The 21,337-nt window shown below is 49.2% G+C and overlaps 1 protein-coding gene across 1 annotated transcript; it reads right to left on the bottom strand.

Moving 5' to 3' along the window:
• Positions 1–1,893: 1,893 nt before the first annotated feature.
• Positions 1,894–3,944, bottom strand: Hapln2 (hyaluronan and proteoglycan link protein 2). Its single transcript, XM_052178681.1, has 5 exons — positions 3,857–3,944; positions 3,326–3,679; positions 3,085–3,201; positions 2,781–2,963; positions 1,894–2,310 (listed from the first exon to the last, which is right to left on the bottom strand). Exons 1-5 carry the CDS (start codon positions 3,942–3,944, stop codon positions 2,027–2,029), a joined length of 1,026 nt encoding a protein of 341 aa, XP_052034641.1. The 3' UTR covers positions 1,894–2,026.
• Positions 3,945–21,337: the final 17,393 nt, after the last annotated feature.

Here is a 21,337-nt window from a genome sequence, read left to right as displayed (position 1 = left end):
CAAGGTCATTCCAGCTTTAGGGACGCCTGGTCCTGGCTATCAGGATGCAGGTGATAGAGGATGATGGAGTTAGGAGAAGGGGGTGGTGGGGGAATGGGGGGTAAGGGGGGCGCTGGAGTGTCAACATAGGGACAAGGGATCTCAGCAAGCCTAAGGGCAACTGAAACTCCCTCAGTCAGGATCTGGCAGGGTTTTACTCCTTCCAGGATTATGATGCCCCGTTCTCCCTTTGGATTCCTGGTAATATTAGACACAATGCTCCCTAGAGGGGCAGCCCTGACAGCTCCCTGGGACTGGACTCTGACAAGATTTTATTAGCTCTGCTGTATCTAAAAACAATAGATTAAAGTTTTAAAACCTGTTTTGTTTTGTTTTGTTTTTAACAATTCAGGCCTGACTATACACCAAAGAACAATTGGTCCTTAGAAATAATAAAAAAGATCAAAGTCCCTGTTTCCATAGCTTGTTTCGTTGGAATCCATGGTCAACGACCTTATTCACAGGCCCAGGGGTCTGTTTGTCCTTGTCTTCCTAAGTCTAATGATCAGGCCCTGCCTAGTTAACTGATTGTTACTCTTCATAAAAAACAAAACAAAACAATGATTTAAAAGTAACTTAATAAATGGATGAGGGAAATGTCCAGACTGTCTTGTCTTGACTCCGTTGGGTCTGCTTAGACACTTCTCAGCCCCTTGCCCCTTCCCGCACAATCTACACTTCTGGGATTTCCACGACTCTGAGCTTGGTTCAGATGCATTAACCAAAATAATTGTTGTTTATAATAAATTAAGAAGGTATAAGTCAAAAATAATTGCTATGTTACTCATGAAATAACTAAAATCAAATGTTGCAAGTTAGCAGGGCAGTGGTGGTGCACGCCTGTAATCCCAGCACTCTGAGAGGCAGAGGCAGGCAGATTTCTGAGTTGGAGGCCAGCCTGGTCTACAGAATGAGTTCCAGGACAGCCAGGGCTATACGGAGAAACCCTGTCTCGAAAAAAACCAAAAATCCCCCCCCCCCAAAAAAAAAGTTGCAAGTTTACTCTGCCTCCCACCTAACGCTGATGTAACTCCTGAGCTTAGGGACGGAGACTCAGAGCCGCTCTCCATCACAGCCAAGAATAAAGGACTCGCTTGCTTTTAAAGGTCTTTGTCGGCATGGTTGTCGCGTCTTTCTCGAAGGGAATTAATTTTAGTGCACAGTGTGCCTCCCTGGTGCCTGTGGAGGTCAGAAGAGGTGTTGGATTTCCTGGAACTGGAGTTACAGAGATGGTTGTGGATCCTGGTCCTCTGAAAGAGCATCGAGTTAGCTGCTGAGCTCCCAGTCCACACGGAATTTACTGTCTTTAATTGTAGACTTTAGCTGGTTGTGATCCCAGCACTTGGGAGGTAGAGGGAGGCTGATCTGTGTGAATTCGAGGCCAGCCTGGTCTACAGAGTGAGTTCCAGGACAACCATGACTATACAGAGAAACCCTATCTCAAAAAACCAAACCAAAAAAAGAAAGAAAGAAAGAAAGAAAGAAAGAAAGAAAGAAAGAAAGAAAGAAAGAAAGAAAGGAAGGAAGGAAGGAAGGAAGGAAGGAAGGAAGGAAGGAAGAAAGAAAGAAAGAAAGAAAGAAAGAAAGAAAGAAAGAAAGAAAGAAAGAAAGAAAGAAAGAAAGAAAGAAAGAAAGAAAGAAAGAAAATAGAAACCTTTTGGTGACTGGCTAGACAAAACCGGGCAGCCTGGGCTCTCCCGTGTAGATGACCTGGCCTGCTGAGACTTCCTCTCCTCCGGCCTTCGTGCTGTTGGTGCTCTCTAATCACAAGCCCAGTATATTGCTGAGCTATAGATGCAATATATGTTTGTTCTTATCGAACAAAGAAGGTGCCATGTAATTTTATTGGTCAGTTAATGTCTAGGATGCCCCACTACCCAGGAGCCCAAAGCACCGCGCTGGCCTGGGAAGGCAGGTGTGGGGATTCGGCCTTCGTCCACACAGAGGGGACCCGCCACTCTGTCGCGCGTGGCAGGGCAATGCACTCCTATTTCTCGGCATAGCAGTAGGTCCCGTAGGCCGCCTGCTGGGGCCGGGGGAAGCCGAAGCTGCGCACCCCAGGGTCAGGGAGACCCCCGCAGCGCGGCCGCGGCGTTGTGATGGGGAAGCGAACGCTGCCGTCCGCCAGCCAGCCTCCGTCGCACTGATCCAGTCCCGAGAACTTCCAGGCGGCGTAGAGGTGTCCGACCTTGGCTACTACGGCTCCGCGCCGTCGGCAAGCCGCGTGGGCTTCTGACAGCGTCAGCCGCCCGGGCACGAAGAACACCTGGCCTGGAAACGTGAGCAGGTGACCGGCTGCCCAAAGCAGCTGGCGTGGGACGGGACCCGACCGTGAAGCTCCGGAAACGACATCACGGGAACCCCTCACAGGACCATGCGCAAGACGCTGCACGGACACGCCCGCCCTGACACCAGACCCCGCCCACACCCTTTCTCACTGCCCGGCTTCTGACACTGGTCCCGCCCCTGGCACAGGCCCCGCCCACCTCCCCTCCAGGCCCCGCCTCCACCTTGTCTCACTGCGGGGGTTTCTGACACTGGTCCCGCTCAGGCCCCGCCCATTTCTTCCTCCAGGCCCCGCCCACGACACTGGGAGCTGACCAGCCCCTGCGCAGCCTCTAAATCTAGCTCCTGCCAACTCCTAGGTCCTTTCTCCCGGCCCGGGAGTCCCTCCTCCTGGCTCTGACCCGGCACGGCCCTTTCTGTACGCAGAGTCCCCAGACTGCCCGCAGTTGGCTCACCTGCCAGGGCCGAGGTGAAGCAGAAGGCGTCGTAGCGGTCGCGGTTGCGGTCGCGGGGCCCGTAGCTGCGGATGCCTGGTCGCCCGTGGCCGCCGCACGGAGCCCGCGCGGTGAGCACCGGGTAACGCACCGAGCCCTCGAGCAACCAGCCGGCGTTGCACCAGTCCAGCCCCTCGGTCCACGCTGGCGGAGGAGGGAGTGGGGAGGACGGGAGTCACTGACGCAAGCCAGACCCTAGCTCCCCGCAAGCTCGCCCGGGGCCAATGTGCAGCCAGGGGCCGCCAGCGGGGGATCCGCCGCTCACCCTGGTAGAGCTGGCCGTAAGTGGCCAGGCGTCCGTCCTGCTCCTCACACGCCCGCTTCGCCTCGAAGTAATTGAACTGGTAGCGGCCCCGGCTGGGTTGGTACGGAAACACCACACCTAGGGAGCCGAGAGCTTGGGCAGGGCAGCTGGGTGCGGAGGGGAGCGCGGGCAGGGGAGGCCGGCAGAGGTGAGGTGGCTCGATACAGCTAGGGAAGCTCGGTGCCCGCGCAGGAAAGCTCACCCTCCAGGCGCAGCGTCAGAGCCACGCTCTCGTCCTCGATGCCATTGATGAGCTCGCAGCGGTACCGCCCCTCATCCTCCAGACGCACGTTCTTGATGACCAGGGAGGCATCCAGCCGATGCCCCCTCCGCAAGCTGGCGCGCCCTCCCAGGAGTCCGTAGTCCCGGGCGTGCAGTCCGTTGGTGATGAGGATTAGCGTTTCCCGGAGCTCCCCGGGCTCCACTTTGCTCCAGCGTACTTTATAGCTGGGAGGCGAGGTGCCCAGGACGCAGGGCAGTGTGGCCGTGGCCCCACGACGAGAGTGAATGACCTCGTGGATGGGGGGCAGGAGGTAGTGGGGACCCGGATGGGGGGCTGAGCAGAGGGGCCACAGTGGCAGGCTTCTGATCTCCCCTGCCCCAAGTGCCCATTCAGACCTCGCCCCCAAAGGCTCTCCTTGGTCATCCCACTCCCTAGGGACTTTCAACAGCTGCCCTTTTTACTCCTCCATCCCTTGATCCCCTACCCCAGTGTCCTGGTTGGGGGTCTTACCCGGGTTCCCCAGGGCTTTATGAAAGCTGGTGAAGGCCCAGGGGAGAAGGAAACAGCAGAACGCAGGGAGAGGGATCTGGCTTGGCATGGTGGTGTCGGCAAGCACCGTCTTCAGGGCACAGGTGATGGGCACTCCCTAGTACTGGAGGAAAGGAAGGTGGGGAGAGCAGAGAGGGGATCATCGGCTTCCTGTTGGGTGCATGGAGGCATTTGTCAGCTGTGAGCCAACAAGCCAGCGGGCTGATGACAGGTCATCTCAGCCAGCAAGTCCTGACCTAACATCTCCTTTCTGGGTCCCCTCATCCCAGCTGCTTCCCAGGCCTTCCATTGGAATTTGAACCTCTGTATTCTTTTTGCCAGGGTCACTTTCTACCCCAGAGCCCAATTAAATATGATTTCTCCTCCTTGGAAGAGTTCTCTCTCTGTCTTTCTCTCTGTCTCTGTCTCTGTCTCTCTCTCCTGATAAAATCAAGTGGAACCTTCTTCACCTCCAGCCTCCCCTGCTATCAGTGATGTCCCTCCCAACTAACCCCTGACTCTGTACTGGAGTCCAGGCACCCTGGCCTTGAGAGACATCAAATTGGGCCTGACCTCCGGAAAACCTTCCCTCATTCTCCAGTGTGTCTCACTGTAGCGTATGAAGTCTCCTGGAGCAAATGAGGAACTTTTTCCTTAGACCCTTATTATCACCTAAACTACCATGCACATGCAAGGGTAGGCTGTGTCATTAGGATTGTCTAGAAGTTACAATATATGACACCATCAAGTTAGAAGAACAGTTTAACTGCATAGCCCAATCTGTCTGGGCTATGGTGTCTCCTCCCCTCCTTCCCCTGGATTTTGGTAGTTTCTATTCTTACCACCTTGAACTTTTTTTTTAAAGACAAATGGTGGACTGATAACCCTTTGTTTTTCTTTATTTTATAAACTAGGTTTTCCATATGCTAAGTGCATAACCTTAGAAGAGTTAACCTCAGCCTCAGTGTCTTGCTTAGTAAAGTGATAATTGTAGCATCCTGCCTGTGGTAGTCAGTCTTCATTGCCAATTGGAGAGGACTTAGAATGACTTAGTAGACTTTGAGGCAAACCTCTGGGCACATCTGCGAGGATAGCCATAGAGAATTAGGGGGGAGGAGGCCACTGAATGTGGGCAACAGCATGGCATGAGCACCAGACAGAATGAGACAGAAAAGGAGAAGACGGGCCCAGGCCCAGGGTTCCCTTCCTGGCCCATCCTGGTGAGAACTGCTGTTTCCTCATTCCTGCAAGGAACCGTGAGCCAGAGCCAGCCTTCTTTTAAGCTGTTTCTGTTGAATATCGTGGACATAGTAACAATAAGCACAACTGTTCGTCACAGTTGCAAGAATTAGATAAATGAATCATGAATTTGTAAAACACTTAAAACAGTGCTTGAGGTGTAATGCATGCTGTAGAGATCAGAGTAAGGCCAACCTGTGTGTGCACTGCTATGAATTAACATTAAGCAATTAAGGGAAGAAGACACCGGTAAAGAAAAGCCTTGAAGAGTTTCTAATGCCCTGAGCCTAAAGACCAGTTTGTAGCTAAAGAAACAGGTTAGTTATGTTAAGAACTTTCCTGCCAGGTGATGGTGGCACGTGCCTTTAATCCCAGAACTTGGGAGGCAGAGGCAGGCAGGCAGCCTTGTCTACAGCCTTGTCTATAGCCTAATGCTATACAGAGAAGCCCTATCTCAAAAAACCAACCAAACACAAACAAGACAAAAACCAAACAAATAAAACCCACCCCACAAAAAAAACCCCAAACAAAACACCCTCACCTTTCCAATAGGGGTTGAAGACACCAGTATTTGGTTCCCAGCATCCATGCCAAGTTGGTCACAGTTCCAGAGACTCTGGCACCCTCTTCTGGACTCTGAGGATACCTACTTTCATGGGCACACACCCACACTAACACACACATACACATGCATAATTTTTAAAAAAGCTTTCAATAATAAAAGTAAAAATACCATAGTAGCACATGTCTTTAATCCCAGAACTCAGGAATCTTTGTGAGTTTGAGGCCAGCCTAGTTTATATAGAGAGTTCTAGGACAGCCATGGTTACACAGAGAAACCCTTTCTCAATTAAAAATAAAAGCATGTGGGGGCAGGAGTCCACATGGGACAACCTGGTAAAGAAGAGTGATCTTTATGTTTAGGAGCTGACGAGATAGCTCCGTGTATAAAGATGGTTCCCACCAAGCCTGATGACCTGAGTTCATTTCCCAGGAGTTCATTTCTCACCCAGGAGAGAGCTGGCTCCCACAACTTGTCCTCTGACTCCATTCACACAAGCATGGCACAATCACACCACACATAAACACATAATAAATAAAAATGCAATAAAAAAGTGGACTGAGGCCGGGCGGTGGTGGTGCACGCCTTTAATCCCAGCACTTGGGAAGCAGAGGCAAGCAGATTTCTGAGTTTGAGGCCAGCCTGGTCTACAAAGTGAGTTCCGGAATGCTAGGGCTACACAGAGAAACCCTGTCTCGGAAAAAACAAAAACAAACAAAAACAAAAAACAAAAAAAAAGTGGACTGAGAGCGATCCAGGATAAGCTACCATGGACATGCTAAAGTCCAATCTGACTTGGGCACTTTACTGTATACTTCTGTCCTGACCCCTCTGGCTATCCAGGGAGGCATTGATAAATGCCACAGATGCAGTCACAGAGCAATGAAAGGAGGGTTGGCTGGGGTTTGAATCCAGATCGGACCAGCCTGAGCGTTTAGTCATTGATCTAGAGTTCTGTATTTCAAGAGAAGCTCACATGTAGCATTTCCACACCCCTTGCAGAAAGAGCACAGCAGCCAGCAGCCCATTGCCTACCTGCAAGATGATCGCTCTTCAGAGGCAAAGGGGCCTGTGCTCCGCAGCTTCCTGTCCTGCAGAAGGAAGAGGTTGCAGTGGACGTGCGTTAGGGATTCGGGGGTTCAAAGCGCCCTAAAGCCTCAGGGTCTGGGCCCCTGATCAATGCCGTGGCTCCTTCAACACTGTTGTAGAGAGAATGTTTTCTGTGCTCAGAGAAGCCAGGGCACTGAGGCCTATGCTCATGCAGCACACTAAGCCAGCCGTGACTGCATCTGTGGCACTTGATGTCCTGGGGCCGGCGCAATCCGGTTGGGACGGTGGGAGAGCAGAGTAAAGCAATCCAGGCAATTACCTAAAAGAGCGCAGAGAGCAGGCCGTGCTATTTCTCCTGTTCTTAGACCGGGAATGGACAGACCCACTGTACAAGGTGCTGGGCCAGGAGGGGTGGGGACGAACCCTAAGTGTGAATCCAGCTCTGTATTTCCATATGGACCCCTTCCAAACAACAGAATTGCCCTTCCCCCCACCAAAGGCCTCACCTGTGCCCTCCGTGCCAGGCTACATAAGGCCTTTCAGAAGAGGCTTTCAAGATGGGAATCAGACTTTCAGGATGTCCGGCTGCTTCAGGACCCTGACCCTTTCTGTCTGTCTGTCCTTTTCTTTTCTGTCCACACCCTATTGGAAACACAATTTCCCATTGTCTCTGTCTTTCCCCCTCATTGTTGGGTAACAGGGGCCCTTTATTCGTCCCTTGGGCAATGGTATGGAAATGTCAACAGCTGGGGACGTGGGATGCAGGACAGGCTGGCACAAACCACCGGAAAAAGGCCTGGGTGGGTGATTGGCTCAGAGCAGAAATTGACAGAAAGAGGCTAGGAGGATAGCTGTAATTGGGCGCCCTTAGTACTCCAAACTTCAGGATTATGAAAAGATCATGTGTGATGTTGGAGAACCACCTCATCCGTGCGGCACAGGGGAGCAGCTAGGGTTACTGCTGGAGAGGTAGAAATCACATGAAAATGTTTCTGTCCCTGGGAACGGACTCTTAGCAAGGAGGGACTATGGAAGTTCTCTAGCTATTTTTATTTTATTATTTTTAGATGTATGAGTGTGGCTTTTAGATGTATAGTGGTGTATGTCTGTGCACCATTGTTTGTAGTGCCTAAAAAGGCCAGAAGAGCCGGGTGGTGGTGGTGCACGCCTGTAATCCCAGCACTTGGGAGGCAGAGAAAGACGGATTTCTGAGTTCGAGGCCATCCTGGTCTACAGAGTGAGTTCCAGGACAGCCAGGGCTATACAGAGAAACCTGTCTCGAAAAAACAAACAAACAAACAAACAAGCAAACAAACAGGCCAGAAGAGGGCACCAGATACCCTGGAACCATGAGCTCTGTAACTTGGGTGCTGAGAATGTAACCTGGGTCCTTTGAAAGAGCAAGTGCCCTTAACCCTGAGTCGTCTCTCCAGCGCCATGGCAACCTCTCTAAAATAGAGTCATGATTCCTCTGCATGGATGGATGAACTTTGTTTAAAATTCCAGGACTGGTGGGTGAGATGCTCGATAGGTAAAAACCACATCCTGGCAACTGAATTCAATCACCAGACCCACAGTGGAGAGAGAAGACAGACTCCCAAAAGTGGTCCTCTGACTTCCACACCTAAACTCAACCTGCAGTCCCTCACATATAACAACATTTTAAAATTCTGAAGAGGTCACAGATGTGGACTACTACTTGAAATGCTGAAACAGGAGGATTGCCATGAGTTTGAATCTGCCTTGGGCTTCAAAGTAAAACGTTTCTCAAAAACAAATAAAAGCAGGGCCAGAGAGGTTAAGAACGCTGGCTGTTTTCTAGAGGATCTGGATTCAATTCCCATACACATAGCAGCTCATAGCTGTAACCCTAGTCCCAAGGGATCTGACGCCCTCTTCTGGCCACAGGAGGCACCAGGCACACATATGATGCACAGGCACCCTCACAGGAAAACATCCACACATATAAGATTATAAAAATAAATGTTCGACAAGGAGGATCCTTAGTCTCTCCGGTGGAAATTTATTTTTATTTTCTCACAGCCTCCCTGGCCTTTCCTCATGCTGAAGTCCACTCCCATAGACTGAGTGACAGCTCACACACATGCACAGAGCTGAGGTGCACACCTGGTGTGGTTCTTACATGTGTAACCACATAGACAGGTGACCATCTACACTTCAGAGCAAGACTAAGAAAGACAGCTATTTAGAAGTCCTTGAAGCTTCAATTTCCTTCTTCTTCTTCTTCTTCTTCTTCTTCTTCTTCTTCTTCTTCTTCTTTTTTTTTTTTTTTGGTTTTTGGATTTGTTTTTTTCAAGACAGGGTTTCTCTGTGTAGCCCTGGCTGTCCTGGAACTTACTCTGTAGACCAGGCTGGCCTTGAACTCAGAAATCTGCTTGCCTCTGCCTTCCAGAGTGCTGGGACTACAGGTGTGCGCCACCACTGCCCGGCGAAGCTTCAATTTTCTTCTTCCTTTCTTCCTCCCTTTCTTTTTAAAGATTTTATTATTTTTAGCTGAGAGTGATGGCATGTACTTTTAATCTCAGAACTCAGGAGGTAGAAGTGGGTAGGTTCTCTTGGAGTCTAAGCTAGCCTGATCTACATAGCAAGTTCCAGGATAGACAGTTACATAGGGAGGCCCCCTCTCAGAAAAGCAAAGCAAAACAAAACTTTGGGTTTTTTTTTTTAAAGATTTATTTATTTTATGCATATGAGTACACTGTAGCTGACTTCAGACACACCAGAAGAGGGCACTGGATCCCACTACAGATGGTTGTGAGCCACCATGTGGTTGCTGGGAACTGAACTCAGGACCTTTGGAAGAGCTCTTAACCCCTGAGCCATCTCTCCAGCCCTATTTGTTATTTTTAGCCATGCATGTGTCTGAGTGAGTGCATGTGAGTTACTGAGGAAGCCAGGAAAGTCGGGAGCCCTGAGCTAGAGTTATAAGCAGTTAAGAACTCCCTGATGTGGGTCCTGGGAACTGAACTCAGGTTCTCTGCATAAACAGTTCAGGCTCCCAATCACTGAGACATCTTTCTGGCCCCTTCAGGTTGCTCTGAGCCATCCTTTTCTCCGCTGAACAGCCCTGCCCGGTAGCTCCAGGGATTTATCTGTTGTGAGAAGAGGGGCCCAGACACTGAAGAGATGAGAAAGACCAGGCCGTGCACCAAGGCGGGGCTATAGTGTAAGCTTTCCGACCTTTTGTTGTATGCGTTGTGGGTTTCATTATGTAGCCCCAACTGGCCTGGAACTCGCTATGTAGACCAGGCTGGCCTCAGACTCACGGAGGTGCACCTGCCTCTGCCTCCTGAGTGCTGGGTTTAGAGGCAGCTCAGGTCCATCAGATCCCCTGGACCTGGAGTTACAAATGGTTCTGAGATTCCATGTGGTTTTGGGAATCGAACTCAGGTTCTCTGGAAGAGCAGCCAGGCCTCTGGACCACTGAGCCATCTCTCCAGCCCTCCAATTTTTCTGCTAACTCTTCTGCCCTTCTCTCTGTCTCTGTCTCTCTCCATCCCCCCACCCCCCACCCCGTTTTTTCGAGACAGGGTTTCTCTTTGTAGCCCTGGCTGTCCTGGAACTCACTCTGTAGAGCAGGCTGGCCTCGAACTTAGAAGTCTGCCTGCCTCTGCCTCCCAAGTGCTGGGACTAAAGGCGTGCGCCACCATGCCCGGCTCCCTTCTGCTCTTCTTTTGGTCTAAGTCTGATGAACCCCCATATTTAACAAAGGACTAAAGGGATTATACTCTTCAGGGCTTCAGATGGTGTCTCCCACCTCCCAGTCCCGCTGCTAAACCCTCCCCTCATCCTGGGATTTACCCATCCCTTCCAAGTGAGAGGACAAATAGCCTGCTGTCTCAGGGTTCAGGACGGCCTGATCCGATCGCGTGCATCTGATTGGCTTCCTCCCAAGACAAACAGAGGAGAGAGGAGGGGCGAGTCTAGAGCGCTGGGTCGCTCCTCCTCTCCAGAGCTCCTTTGTTTCCCCACCCCCGACCCCCCAGGTGTGCCCTGAGTTTCTCCAGCTTGGAAGGGCTGAGCTCGGCCAGCTCAGAACTACCCTAGCAACAAGAGGAGGCCTCTGAGGAAGACCGAGGAAAGAACACGCAGTGAACCGGCCGTGTGTGTGTGTGTGTGTGTGTGTGTGTGTGTGTGTAACTCAAGGTTACCCTCAGCTCAGCTCAGCTCTCCAGACCCTGTGAAGAGGAAGCAGGTGAGTGCTCCCAGGCCTAGCGTCTTCCCCAGAAAGGTTTGCTCCCATTCGCTCACCGATGCTACTCCGGATACTACTCCGCCCCCTCCCCCCCTTCCCCCTCCGTCTGCGGCTTCCGACTTAGTGGCCACGGTAAAGCCAAGCTTGGTCCCAGTTTACCACCAGATGGCCGCACAAGTTGCTGGAAAGGCTGGCAGGATGCCACTGCAGAGGTTGGGAGAGGGGTAGGTATGATTGGCAGGGCTCCCATCCCTTTCAGTGGCTTTCACACAGCTGCATTCAGAGAGCCCTCTTTGGGCGACTGAGTATTGCCAAACTACTGGGTGAGCCTGCGGATGAGGCACGAGGGCATCACGCTTCTCCTCGGGATGCTTTAAAAGTCTCCTTCCCCCCACCCCCGTGAGTTAGGGTGGGAGATCAAATAGGAAAATGAGCGGAACTGAGCGATCTGACATTACTAATTAGCAAGAGCTACACCTTCTCAGGTGGAAGGTAGGCGGGAAGAAGTAGAGAGGAAGGTAAAACATATCTCAACTTCCTGGTGTAGAGACCGCTACCCTGACAGGGGACTTCGCCTCCGCTCGCTGCCGCCGTGTCAGCCAAAAGTCCTGGCTGGGACTCAGCATCCTGTTCTCCACTCTGATCTCATTATTTGGGACCCTTGAGTAGGAGCTGCCCAATACCTGCTGAGAATCTAGAACCCAAAGGAGGCTGTAGGAGGAAAGAACTGGGGCGGGGAGGTGGGGATAGGCGTGCGTGCGTGCGTGCGTGCGTGCGTGTGTGTGTGTGTGTGTGTGTGTGTGTGTGTCTTGTGTGTCTGTGTGCACCTTCCTGATGTCATGGTCTCACCCCAACCTAGCAGAGACCCAGAGGTCCAGGAGCTCTTATCAGGGCTGTGGAAAACTCACTGACTTTTGCTTAAGAACAATCACGTCGACCCACCATCTGCTTGCAACTGTCAGTCTACTATTAAGTTGAATTTTTGCCCAACTGCCCCTGTAGACAATTTAAGATCTTGACCCCTCACTCTGTTAACCTGTCTTGTTCTCCTGGGCCTCAAAGCTCACTGTCTCTGAAGCCTAGGCAGGCCTTCACCTCCAATCCTCCTAGCTCAGTCTCCTGAGTAGCTGAAGTGAGCTCGAGACACTATAAACGGCTCCACCTTCTCAGGCCCTGGCTGTCGTCCCTGTCTGTCGTTGCGCACACCCAGAAGTGAGGTCTGCATGTGTGGTGCCTTCCTTCTCAGGCCGGATGGAATGGTTAACAGAAACAAGCACACCCCACTTTACTTCTTCCTTCTCTACATTCTTCCAAATAGAAGCCAACCTCAGCAAATGGGACTGTTTATTTCAGAACAGTGAGGGGCAGATGCAGTGGGGTGTGATGGCTTATTCTTGGTTGTCACCTTAGTTACATGTGGGATTAACTAAAACCCAAATAGCTGAGCACACCTGTGAGATTCTCTTCATCGAATCCAGGAAGCCCTGGCATTGCTCCTGGAGCATCCCCCTTAAGACTGCGACGCCGGGGTCAGTACAGGGCTTGGAGGTGATGTACTCTGGAGACAGTTTCAGGGAGCAGCCTCTGTTTTATTGCTCATGAGCAACTGTTTATCCCACGGAAGCCCGTTAGCCAGTTGCTGTGATTGTTTAGCACGTTACCCCAGCTTGGACATCAAGCACGCATATCACCAGGGTCTCTATGCAGAAGCAGCACATGAACAGGGTTCCTGGAGTGTGCAGACCCAGCAGGCCAGTTACCGCTATGGATGCTACTTTAGCATTGAGTGTTCTGATTTCTGGGAATACCCAGGAGCATGGTGTGCCATTGTGTCTTAGAAGAAGTGTGCTCGTAGTCCAGCTGCCAGGTCAAGCCTGCGTTTTCTCCTATGAAGACCCATTCTAAATCTGCAGCTTTTGAGGTGGGAATATCGATCTTAAATCTGGACCACACCTTCTGGTGGCAGACTCCATGGAAGGAGGGAGTCTTTGCTCTTTGCCTGCTTGCCCTTGCTCTTGCCTCCTTGGTCTTCGAACCTGTGCATACTGAAGACCAGCTGAGACATCCAGGCTCATGACTGGACAGAGTTCTTGGACTTTACTTTGGAGACAGCCATTGTTGTACGAGCTGAACTACAGCTTCTAAGCCACTCTAAAAAAATCATGTATCATTTATTCTTATTCTATCAGTTTTGTTTCTCTAGAGGATCTTGGCCAGTACTGTAGGTGTCTTAGTCAGGGTTTCTATTCCTATACAAACATCATGGCCAAGGAGCAAGTTGGGTAGGAAAGGGTTTATTCAGCTTACACTTCCAAATTGTTGTTCATCACCAAAGGAAGTCAGGACTAGAACTCAAGCAGGTCAGGAAGCAGGAGCTGATGCAGGGGCAATGGAGGGATGTTTCTTACTGGCTTGCTTCCCCTAGCTTGCTCTCTTATAGAACCCAAGACTACCAGCCCAGGGATGGCTCCACCCACAATGGACCCTCCCCCCTTGATCACTAATTGAGAAAATGCCTTACAGCTGGATCTCATGGAGGCATTTCCTCACCTGAAGCTCCTTTCTCTGTAATAACTCCAACCTGTGTCAAGTTGATACACAAACACATCACTATTAAGCCTCAACCTTTACTTTCTTATTCATCCCGAAGATCTAAATAACTTTAAGAGTTCCACAGTCTTTACATATTAAAAGTTCAATCCCTCTAAAATATCTAATATTTTTTAAAATTCAAAGTCTTTTAAATATTGAAAGTCTCTTAACTGTGGGCTCTGCTAAAACACCTTCTTACTTCAAAAGGGAAAAATATCACAGCACAGTCACAATCAAAAGCAAAATCAAATTCTAACCGTCCAATGTCTGGGATCCACTCATGACCTTCTGGGCTCCTCCAAGGGCTCGGATTACTTCTCCAGCTCTGCCCTTTGTAGCACACACCTTGTCTTCTAGGCTCCAGCTGCCTGCACTCCACTGGTGCTGCTGTTCTTGGTGGTCATCTCATGGTACTGGCATCTCCAAAACACTGCTGTCTTCTGCTGTAACTAGACTTCACCAATAGCCTCTCATAGGGTCTCTTCATGATGCCAAGACTCAACTCCTTTGCATGATCCCTTTAGTCCTGGGCCGTCAATTTCAACTGAGATCAAACCTTTACCAGTGGCCTTCCATGGCCTCTCACAATGCCAAGCCTCAGCTGCTCTTCATGACCATGCCTTCAAATCCAGTACTACCTGGGTGACTCTTGCACATTACCAAGTCCAGTCACAGCACAAGGTAAAAACTTGGCTATCTCTGAAACACAGCCTCTGTGCTCTCAGAAAACACTTCCCAGAAGATTTCACCTCAGTGATGCTGGTCTCTTTTTAATCTCCACTAATTTCTTAGCTCCAGCTAACAAGCATCAATAGTCACAGTAACACAAAGGTTCGCTTTAGTGGTTCTGGTATCTTGTCAATCACAACTGATTATTCAGCCCCAGGTAATAAAACCCACAGAATCTTCACAATCAAAATAGCAATGGCCCTGATAAGAGTATTTAATCTTTCCTCTGAAATTTCACAAATCAGACCTCCATCTTCTGCACTGTTCTCAACATTATCTTCCAAGCTCCTACACAATATCCCACAGAGCTCCTAACACCAAATGGATCTTCTAGCCCAAAGTTCCAAAGTCCTTCCACAATCCTCCCTAAAACATGGTCAGGTTGTCACAGGAATACCCCACTCCTAGTATCAATTTGTCTTAGGGTTTATATTCCTGCATAAACATCATGACCAAGAAGCAAGTTGGGGAGGAAAGGGTTTATTCAGCTTACACTTCCCACATTACTGTTCATCACCAAAGGAAGTCAGGACTGGAACTCAAGCAGGTCAGGAAGCAGGAGCTGATGCAGAGGCCATGGAAGGATGTTTCTTACTGGCTTGCTTCCCCTGGCTTGCTCAGCCTGCTCTCTTATAGAACCCAAGACTACCAGCCCAGGGATGGTACCACCCACAATGGGCCTTCCCCCTTTGATCACTAATTGAGAAAATGCCTTACAGCTGGATCTCATGGAGGCATTTCCTCACCTGAAGCTCCTTTTACTGCCAGTGTCAAGTCGACACACAAAACCAGGCAGTACAGTGGGGAAGGATTGTCTGCTGAAGAGGGAAGGGGATACTTGGAGTTTATATAGTAGGGTTGGAGACTAGGAGGTTAGGGTAGCAGCTGCTGGGGCTTTATGTAAGCCCGAAGTTTCTGGAGTTGTTTGTTCATGCAAAGCCATTTGATCTTTAGAAACTGCCTTGCGCCAGTTACCAGGATGCAGTCGTTTGTGTTTGAGCTACATAAGGGCAGTGAGGGGGAGGGGCTAGAGTGTCAACATAAGGCCTTGGTCAGGTCCTCCAGTTTGTTCAGGTTTTATTCCTAACATACCCTAAAAGTTTTGGAGGGAGCTTCTTCCTGACAATCATGGTGGAAGTCTAGGGGAAGGAGAGTTTTGTAGGCAGAGTCATGATGGTGAGGAGGGTGATTGTCAGGAGAGGTTAGTTTAGAGTCTGTTGAAGAGGTGGGTCCTTTGGTCATTTAGCAGGAGGAGAGTTTTAACTTGATTGGCTGTGATGGATTATGCAATTGTCCTCATGCATGCGTTCCTGGAGAAACTTTTGGGAAATAATTGCTAGTGGGCTGAGTACATGATTTGCTTTTTGGGGAAGAGTAAAGGCCGGAGAGACAGAGTGAGTCTTGGGTATAGAGTTAATTCAAGCTGTGGTAGTCTGAATAAGAATCGCCCCACAGGCTCATATATTTGAATGTTTAGTCATCAGGGCACACTACTTGAAAAGGATTAGGAGGTGTGGCCTTGTTAGAATAGGTGTGGCCTTGCTAGAATAGGTGTGGCCTTGCTGGAGGAAGTTGATGGACCAACCTGACTTCATCTTTAGAAACCATCAGAAAGGGGGAAGGAGCTGGAGAGATGGCTCAGTGGTTAAGAGCACCTACTGTTCTTCTAGGGGTCCTGAGTTCAATTCCCAGCAACCACATGGTAGTTCACAACCATCTGTAATGGTATCTGATGCCCTCTTCTGGTGTGTCTGAAGAGAGCAATGGTGTACTCATATAAAAATACATACCTAAATTTTTTTAAAAAATAAAAGATTAGAAACCACCTTTGTTACAATGTCAAAATAAGTTCATTCCTATTTTCTGTAAAAACTTAAATTTGACTATGTCTTAACCCATTTTCTGGAATTTGACATGTTTGACATCCTCTACCATAACCTGATAAGATTTGATGTTCTGCCAAATAATTTTGAGATATTCTGCCATGTTTCTTCATAACCAAAATCCCTTGGAAGTCCCCTAGCCTTGTAGTTTTTGAGCTATAAAAAAACTTTTTTTTCTACTGTGTTCGAGGCTCTTCTCTTAAACAGGGAGGTAGTCTGTCCAATAGAAAATAAAGCTTGCTTAATTAAACCAAAATATTGGGTTAGTGGTCCTTATTCCCATTTGGCAGGATGTATATCACTGAGGGTGAGCTTTGAATTTTAAAAGGTCCAAGACAGGCCTAGTGACTCTCTCTCACTTCCTGCTGCCTACAGATCTTGATAAGAACTCTCAGTTCCTTCTCCAGCATCATGTCTGCCTGCATGCCACCATGCTTCCTGACATGATGACAATGGACAAACCTTTTAAACTATCAGCCAGTGATGATTGCATGCTTTCTTTTATAAGAGTTGCAGTGGTCATGGTGTCTCTCTGCAGCAGTGGAACGGTGACTAAGACAGAAATTGGTATCAGGCTCTGGAGTGTTTATGTGACAGGCCTGACCATGCTGCCCATTGGCAGAATGCGGACTTGGGAGTCTGGACTAGAAAAGCAGCTGAATACTTAAGGGCCTAATGGGCCATCCTAGTAGGACCATGGAAGACTGTGGGGCCAAGAGCAATGTAGACTAGGATGGCCCACCTTAAGAAGTTTCAGAGGAGAAGAATTTAGTAAGTGGCAGAGGGACTGTTCTTGTTTTTGGTGAAGAATGTGGCTGTTTTCTGTTCTTGTCCAATGCCTACCCTCTCCCCATCCCAAAATGCCTGAGTCTAAATTGAAGAGTTTTACACTAATGGCATTGGCAGAGGAGATTTCAAGACTCTGATATTGACTGTTGTGTAGTTATTAGTGATCACTTGTGTGGCAGCCTATAGAATAGTGGTGACTGAGACACAGAGTGACAGTGACTCGTCCCGTGGCCTGAATGTTGTTCTGAAATGAGCTGGCAGAGGCACCAGCGGGCTACAGGGCATCAAAGGAAAGGAGGAGGAGGAAATAGACTAATGTCCAGAACTGTCCCTGGCCTGGGTGAGCAGGATGGAGGCCCACTGCAGCCAGAGTTTCTCCACACCATCTAAAGGTCTCTGCAGATGAATCAGGATCAAATGGAGCATATGGAGCTGCCGTAGGGTGAGCGCCATTGGAGAGCTTGTGGAACAGTTTGTTTGGGTATAGGAGGAAGTTCCATAAGTAAAATGTTTAAAAGACAGTGAAACATAAGTCTGAGGAGAATAGGAAAAAAGCGGTCAAGGGTCAAGGGGAGGAGCCAGAGCAGGAGGAGGCTTGTGGTAAAAATTTTTATTTGGTCCTTGTGTCTTTGGGTTTTGTCTCAAACCAGCTATCACCCCTCTTAGAGGTCACCTGAGCTACAGAGGGGTTTAAGGGCACTAATGTTTCTTAACTGTTTCCATCTGACAAAAGGATGGTGTAGAGGGGGCAACAGATAAACTATCTCACAGGAAGGTCCCTCAAGGGACTAAAATAAAACTTAGCAAATGGCAAAGGTTCAGAACATAAGAAAGCCATTTGGTGGCAGCCAGGAAGGTAGTACCTGTGACGTGTGGAAAGTGAGTCAGACTGCTGGAACTAGCAAAGTAGTTACTGAGCATATAGTTAAGAAAGTAGGGTTTGGGGGGGGGCACAGTCACACCTTTAATTCCAGCACTTAGGAGGTAGGGGCAGGCAGATCTCAGTTTGAGGCCACACTGGTCTACAGAGGACAGCCACAGCTACACAGAGAAACCCTGTCTGAAAAGGTCAAAATCAATCAATCAATCCTCCTCTAATAAGAAACCATGGGTGGTTAGGGTATGCATCCTGGCATTAGCCTGTGCTAAGAGGAAGAGTTGAAAGCAGAGTAAAGAGCATGGTCAGTTAATTAGCATGCAGGTGCCATCCATGTTCAAAGGTTCTGTCTTAGACAGGGCTTCTTTTCCTGTACAAACATCACCATCAAGAAGCAAGTTGGGAAGGAAGGTTTAATTCAGCTTACACTTCCACATTGCTGTCCTTCACCAAAGGAAGTCAGGACTGGAACTCAAGTAGCTCAGGAAGCAGAGACTGATGCAGAGGCCATGGTGGGTGTTACTTACTGGCTTGCTTCCCCTGGCTTGCTCAGCTTGCTGTTTTATAGAACCCAGGACCACCAGCCCAGGGATGGCACCACCCACAAGGGACCCTCCCCGCTTGGTTACTAACTGAGACAATGCCCCACAGCTGGATGTCATGGAGGCACTTCCCTATTGAAGCTCCTTTCTCTGTGATGACTCCAGCCTGTGTCAAGGTCACACAGAACCAGCCAGTACAGCTCTTTTGTTCACAGCATCCCCATGTGTCAGTTCTGGGGACACTGAGTGCAGAGTAACTCTTATGTGCTTTTCTCTTATTTGAGACATTTAGGATGTGGATGCAAACTCTGAGATCCTCCTTTAAGGGAAAGAATCCATTCCCCCTGTCATGGGAGACGGGAGGAGTAATTCTTCTTTCTTATAGGCAAGAAGGAGGTTTTTGTAGTTTTGTTTATACAGCCAGATCTGGTCAGATGTTTGAAGGTCTCATCTCCCCATGTGTTGTGGGGTACTCACCAGAAAAGACTGCTCAGATATGGGTTTAAGACAATAGAAAGTTGAGGCTGGAGAGATGGCTAATCGGTTAAGAGCACCAACTGTTCTTCCAGGGGACCTGGGTTCAAATTCCAGTTACCACATGGCAGCTTATAACTGTCTATAACTCCAAGATCTAACACCCTCACACAGACATACATGCAGGCAAAATGCCAATGAACATAAAATGAAAAAAATTAAAAAAAAAAAGTACAACAGATAACACAAAGTTTTTATTAGCTGGGTGTTCGTTTTGGTTCCCAGTTTAGCCCTGAGCCTTTCTCAGGGTGAGCTTTTAAGCATAAAAACCATGTCCTGGGCTGATACACTTCAGTTAACAAGAACAGTTAGCTGGAAACAAGACTACAGAAGCTAAAAAGCAAGGTTAGTAGATTTAGAGTCGTCCCTGTAACTATGGCCTTTGATGTATCAGACATTTGTTTTAGTTTTGGCAGGTGGTGCTGTCTGCATGCTGAGTTTAACAGCCTAAATGGGACTTCCATCATGGAGTCGGTTGTGCCAGTGTCGGGGGAGGGGGGGCTTAAGTCTGTTACACTTTCATCCTTGTCCTGTAAGGAAGTTAGTATATAACTCATTCCACCCAGAGAACAAAGAGTGGGACGAGTGATCCTAGAACAGCTGTGGTGAGCTGCTGTGTGTTTTCTAGAGGATTTCTAATGAGTGTGAATGGGCAGGACACGCTGAGATACCCTGCAAAGGAATAAACTGATTTTAACATAGACCTCCTGTGAGCCTGGAATCCTGTTGTCATCCCAGAGACCTACTCTGAGATCCACTTGCATTCAGCTTGCTTTTAGAGGCCTGGGGAGAGTAGGATAACAGGATTTATTTGGGCACTGAAGAAAGGTCTCAGTTTGGCAGACTGAGGTGAGGGTGCCTGTGATGGATTAATCTTGGTTGCCAACTTGGTGAGGTCTAGAATCGACCACCTGGGAGATGCCGTGCATAGAGAAACTTGCTTTGCATCCTGTGGCCATTCTGGGTTGGGGCCCTGGACTCGCTGGTTAGCCAGACTGCTGAAATGGCTGAGGTCTCAGTGTGGGCAGAGGTGGGAGGGGCTGCCCGGTTCCGGATCCATGGCCCATGCAGTCACTATTTGGACTCTGTGACAAGCCATCCCAGTGGGGACGTAACCCTGACTTTATAGCTCACCCCCTTGTCTGGGAAGCCCTGTGGGAGAAGGGAGTAAGATGAGTGGGGAGTTAGGTGGTGGGAGGGCCTCAGACCATTCTCCACTGTATTTTAAGAATTATCTAAATCAGTTTAGATATTAAAATTAAAAAATCAAATTTGGGCCACTGGTGGCCATTGCCAAGGTACTCTGAGGCAGAATTGTACCTGCAGTGGAGGAAGCATGGCTGATCTCAGGCCTCTCCAGCGGAGGTTTTATACATCAGCCCACACACAGGTTAACCCTTTGTAATTTAGAACCCATGGTGGGTACAGAACCAGGTAAAAACAGCCATCCAGAGGCAGTCCTTAAGTTTCTGATAAACCAAAAGGGCCTGGACTGTAGGAGGGAGCCTCCAAACTAGTATTTTTCCGGGAGCCAAGAGCTCCCAGAATGTGGAAACCTGTATTTCTCACCTGAGCAAGTCCTGCGGGGCCTGTGGAGAGTTCCTGGGACTCTCAATTGAGCAAGGTTTGTGGATGTGCAGAAAGCCCCCAGAACCAATCTCAGAATGAGACAGATCTTCCCCTGAGCCTCTAAATACTTTGTTCCTATGTTTTGGCTGTGCTAGGAGCCTGTTCTAGTTGACAGGAAATTGCCTCTTCTCTGGAGATTAGACTAAGTGAGTGAAACAGATATGGGAGGAGAGGAATGTTAGGTTTTTGCTTTGTTTCATTTTTTAGTTGTTTGGGTGTTTTTTATAAGGAAAGAAAAGATGATGGTGGGGAGGGGAGGATCTTGTGAGGGACGAACAGGTAGGTCTACCCGTTAGGTAGTCTTGAAAAGACTCAGGAACAGTGCTAGACAATCATGTTCACCAGAGCCCACCTGGCTGTCAGTGACCTTCAGAGACTTGAGGCTACCAGGAAAGGCCTGACCCAAGGTGAGAAAGGTAAGAAGAGAGAGAAAGGTTAGGTGAAGGAGCGGCTTCCTGAAAGACAGATGGTCTGGCCAGACTCATTTGGGTTTACATAGAACACCAATGAATTCCCAGGACCAGAGACCTCATCCATGGGGTTTACCTTCCCATCCTGCACAAGGTCGTGTGCAAACAGTGCTGATTCCATTGACCTATACAGCCTGAGTGTCCGTGCCTCAAGCGAGGCACTGCCTCGGGAAAGCTCAGGATCGGGTCGGGAGGGCCCCAAAACAGAGGTTAGGACCGGCACACTGGCTTCCAGAAACTGCAGGAAGGTAACTTGCACCCAGCCTGGAACTCAGTTTCCGGGGCAACCATCCAGGGGCGTGGCCACTGGCAGGACGTCTCTATGGTTTCTGCATCCTAGAGGGACCGAAG

This window comes from Apodemus sylvaticus, chromosome 4, assembly GCF_947179515.1.
Source record: "Apodemus sylvaticus chromosome 4, mApoSyl1.1, whole genome shotgun sequence".
Lineage (NCBI taxonomy): Eukaryota > Metazoa > Chordata > Mammalia > Rodentia > Muridae > Apodemus > Apodemus sylvaticus.
Note: the sequence above shows the minus strand (reverse complement) of the source record. Positions and strands in the feature narration are given on the sequence as shown.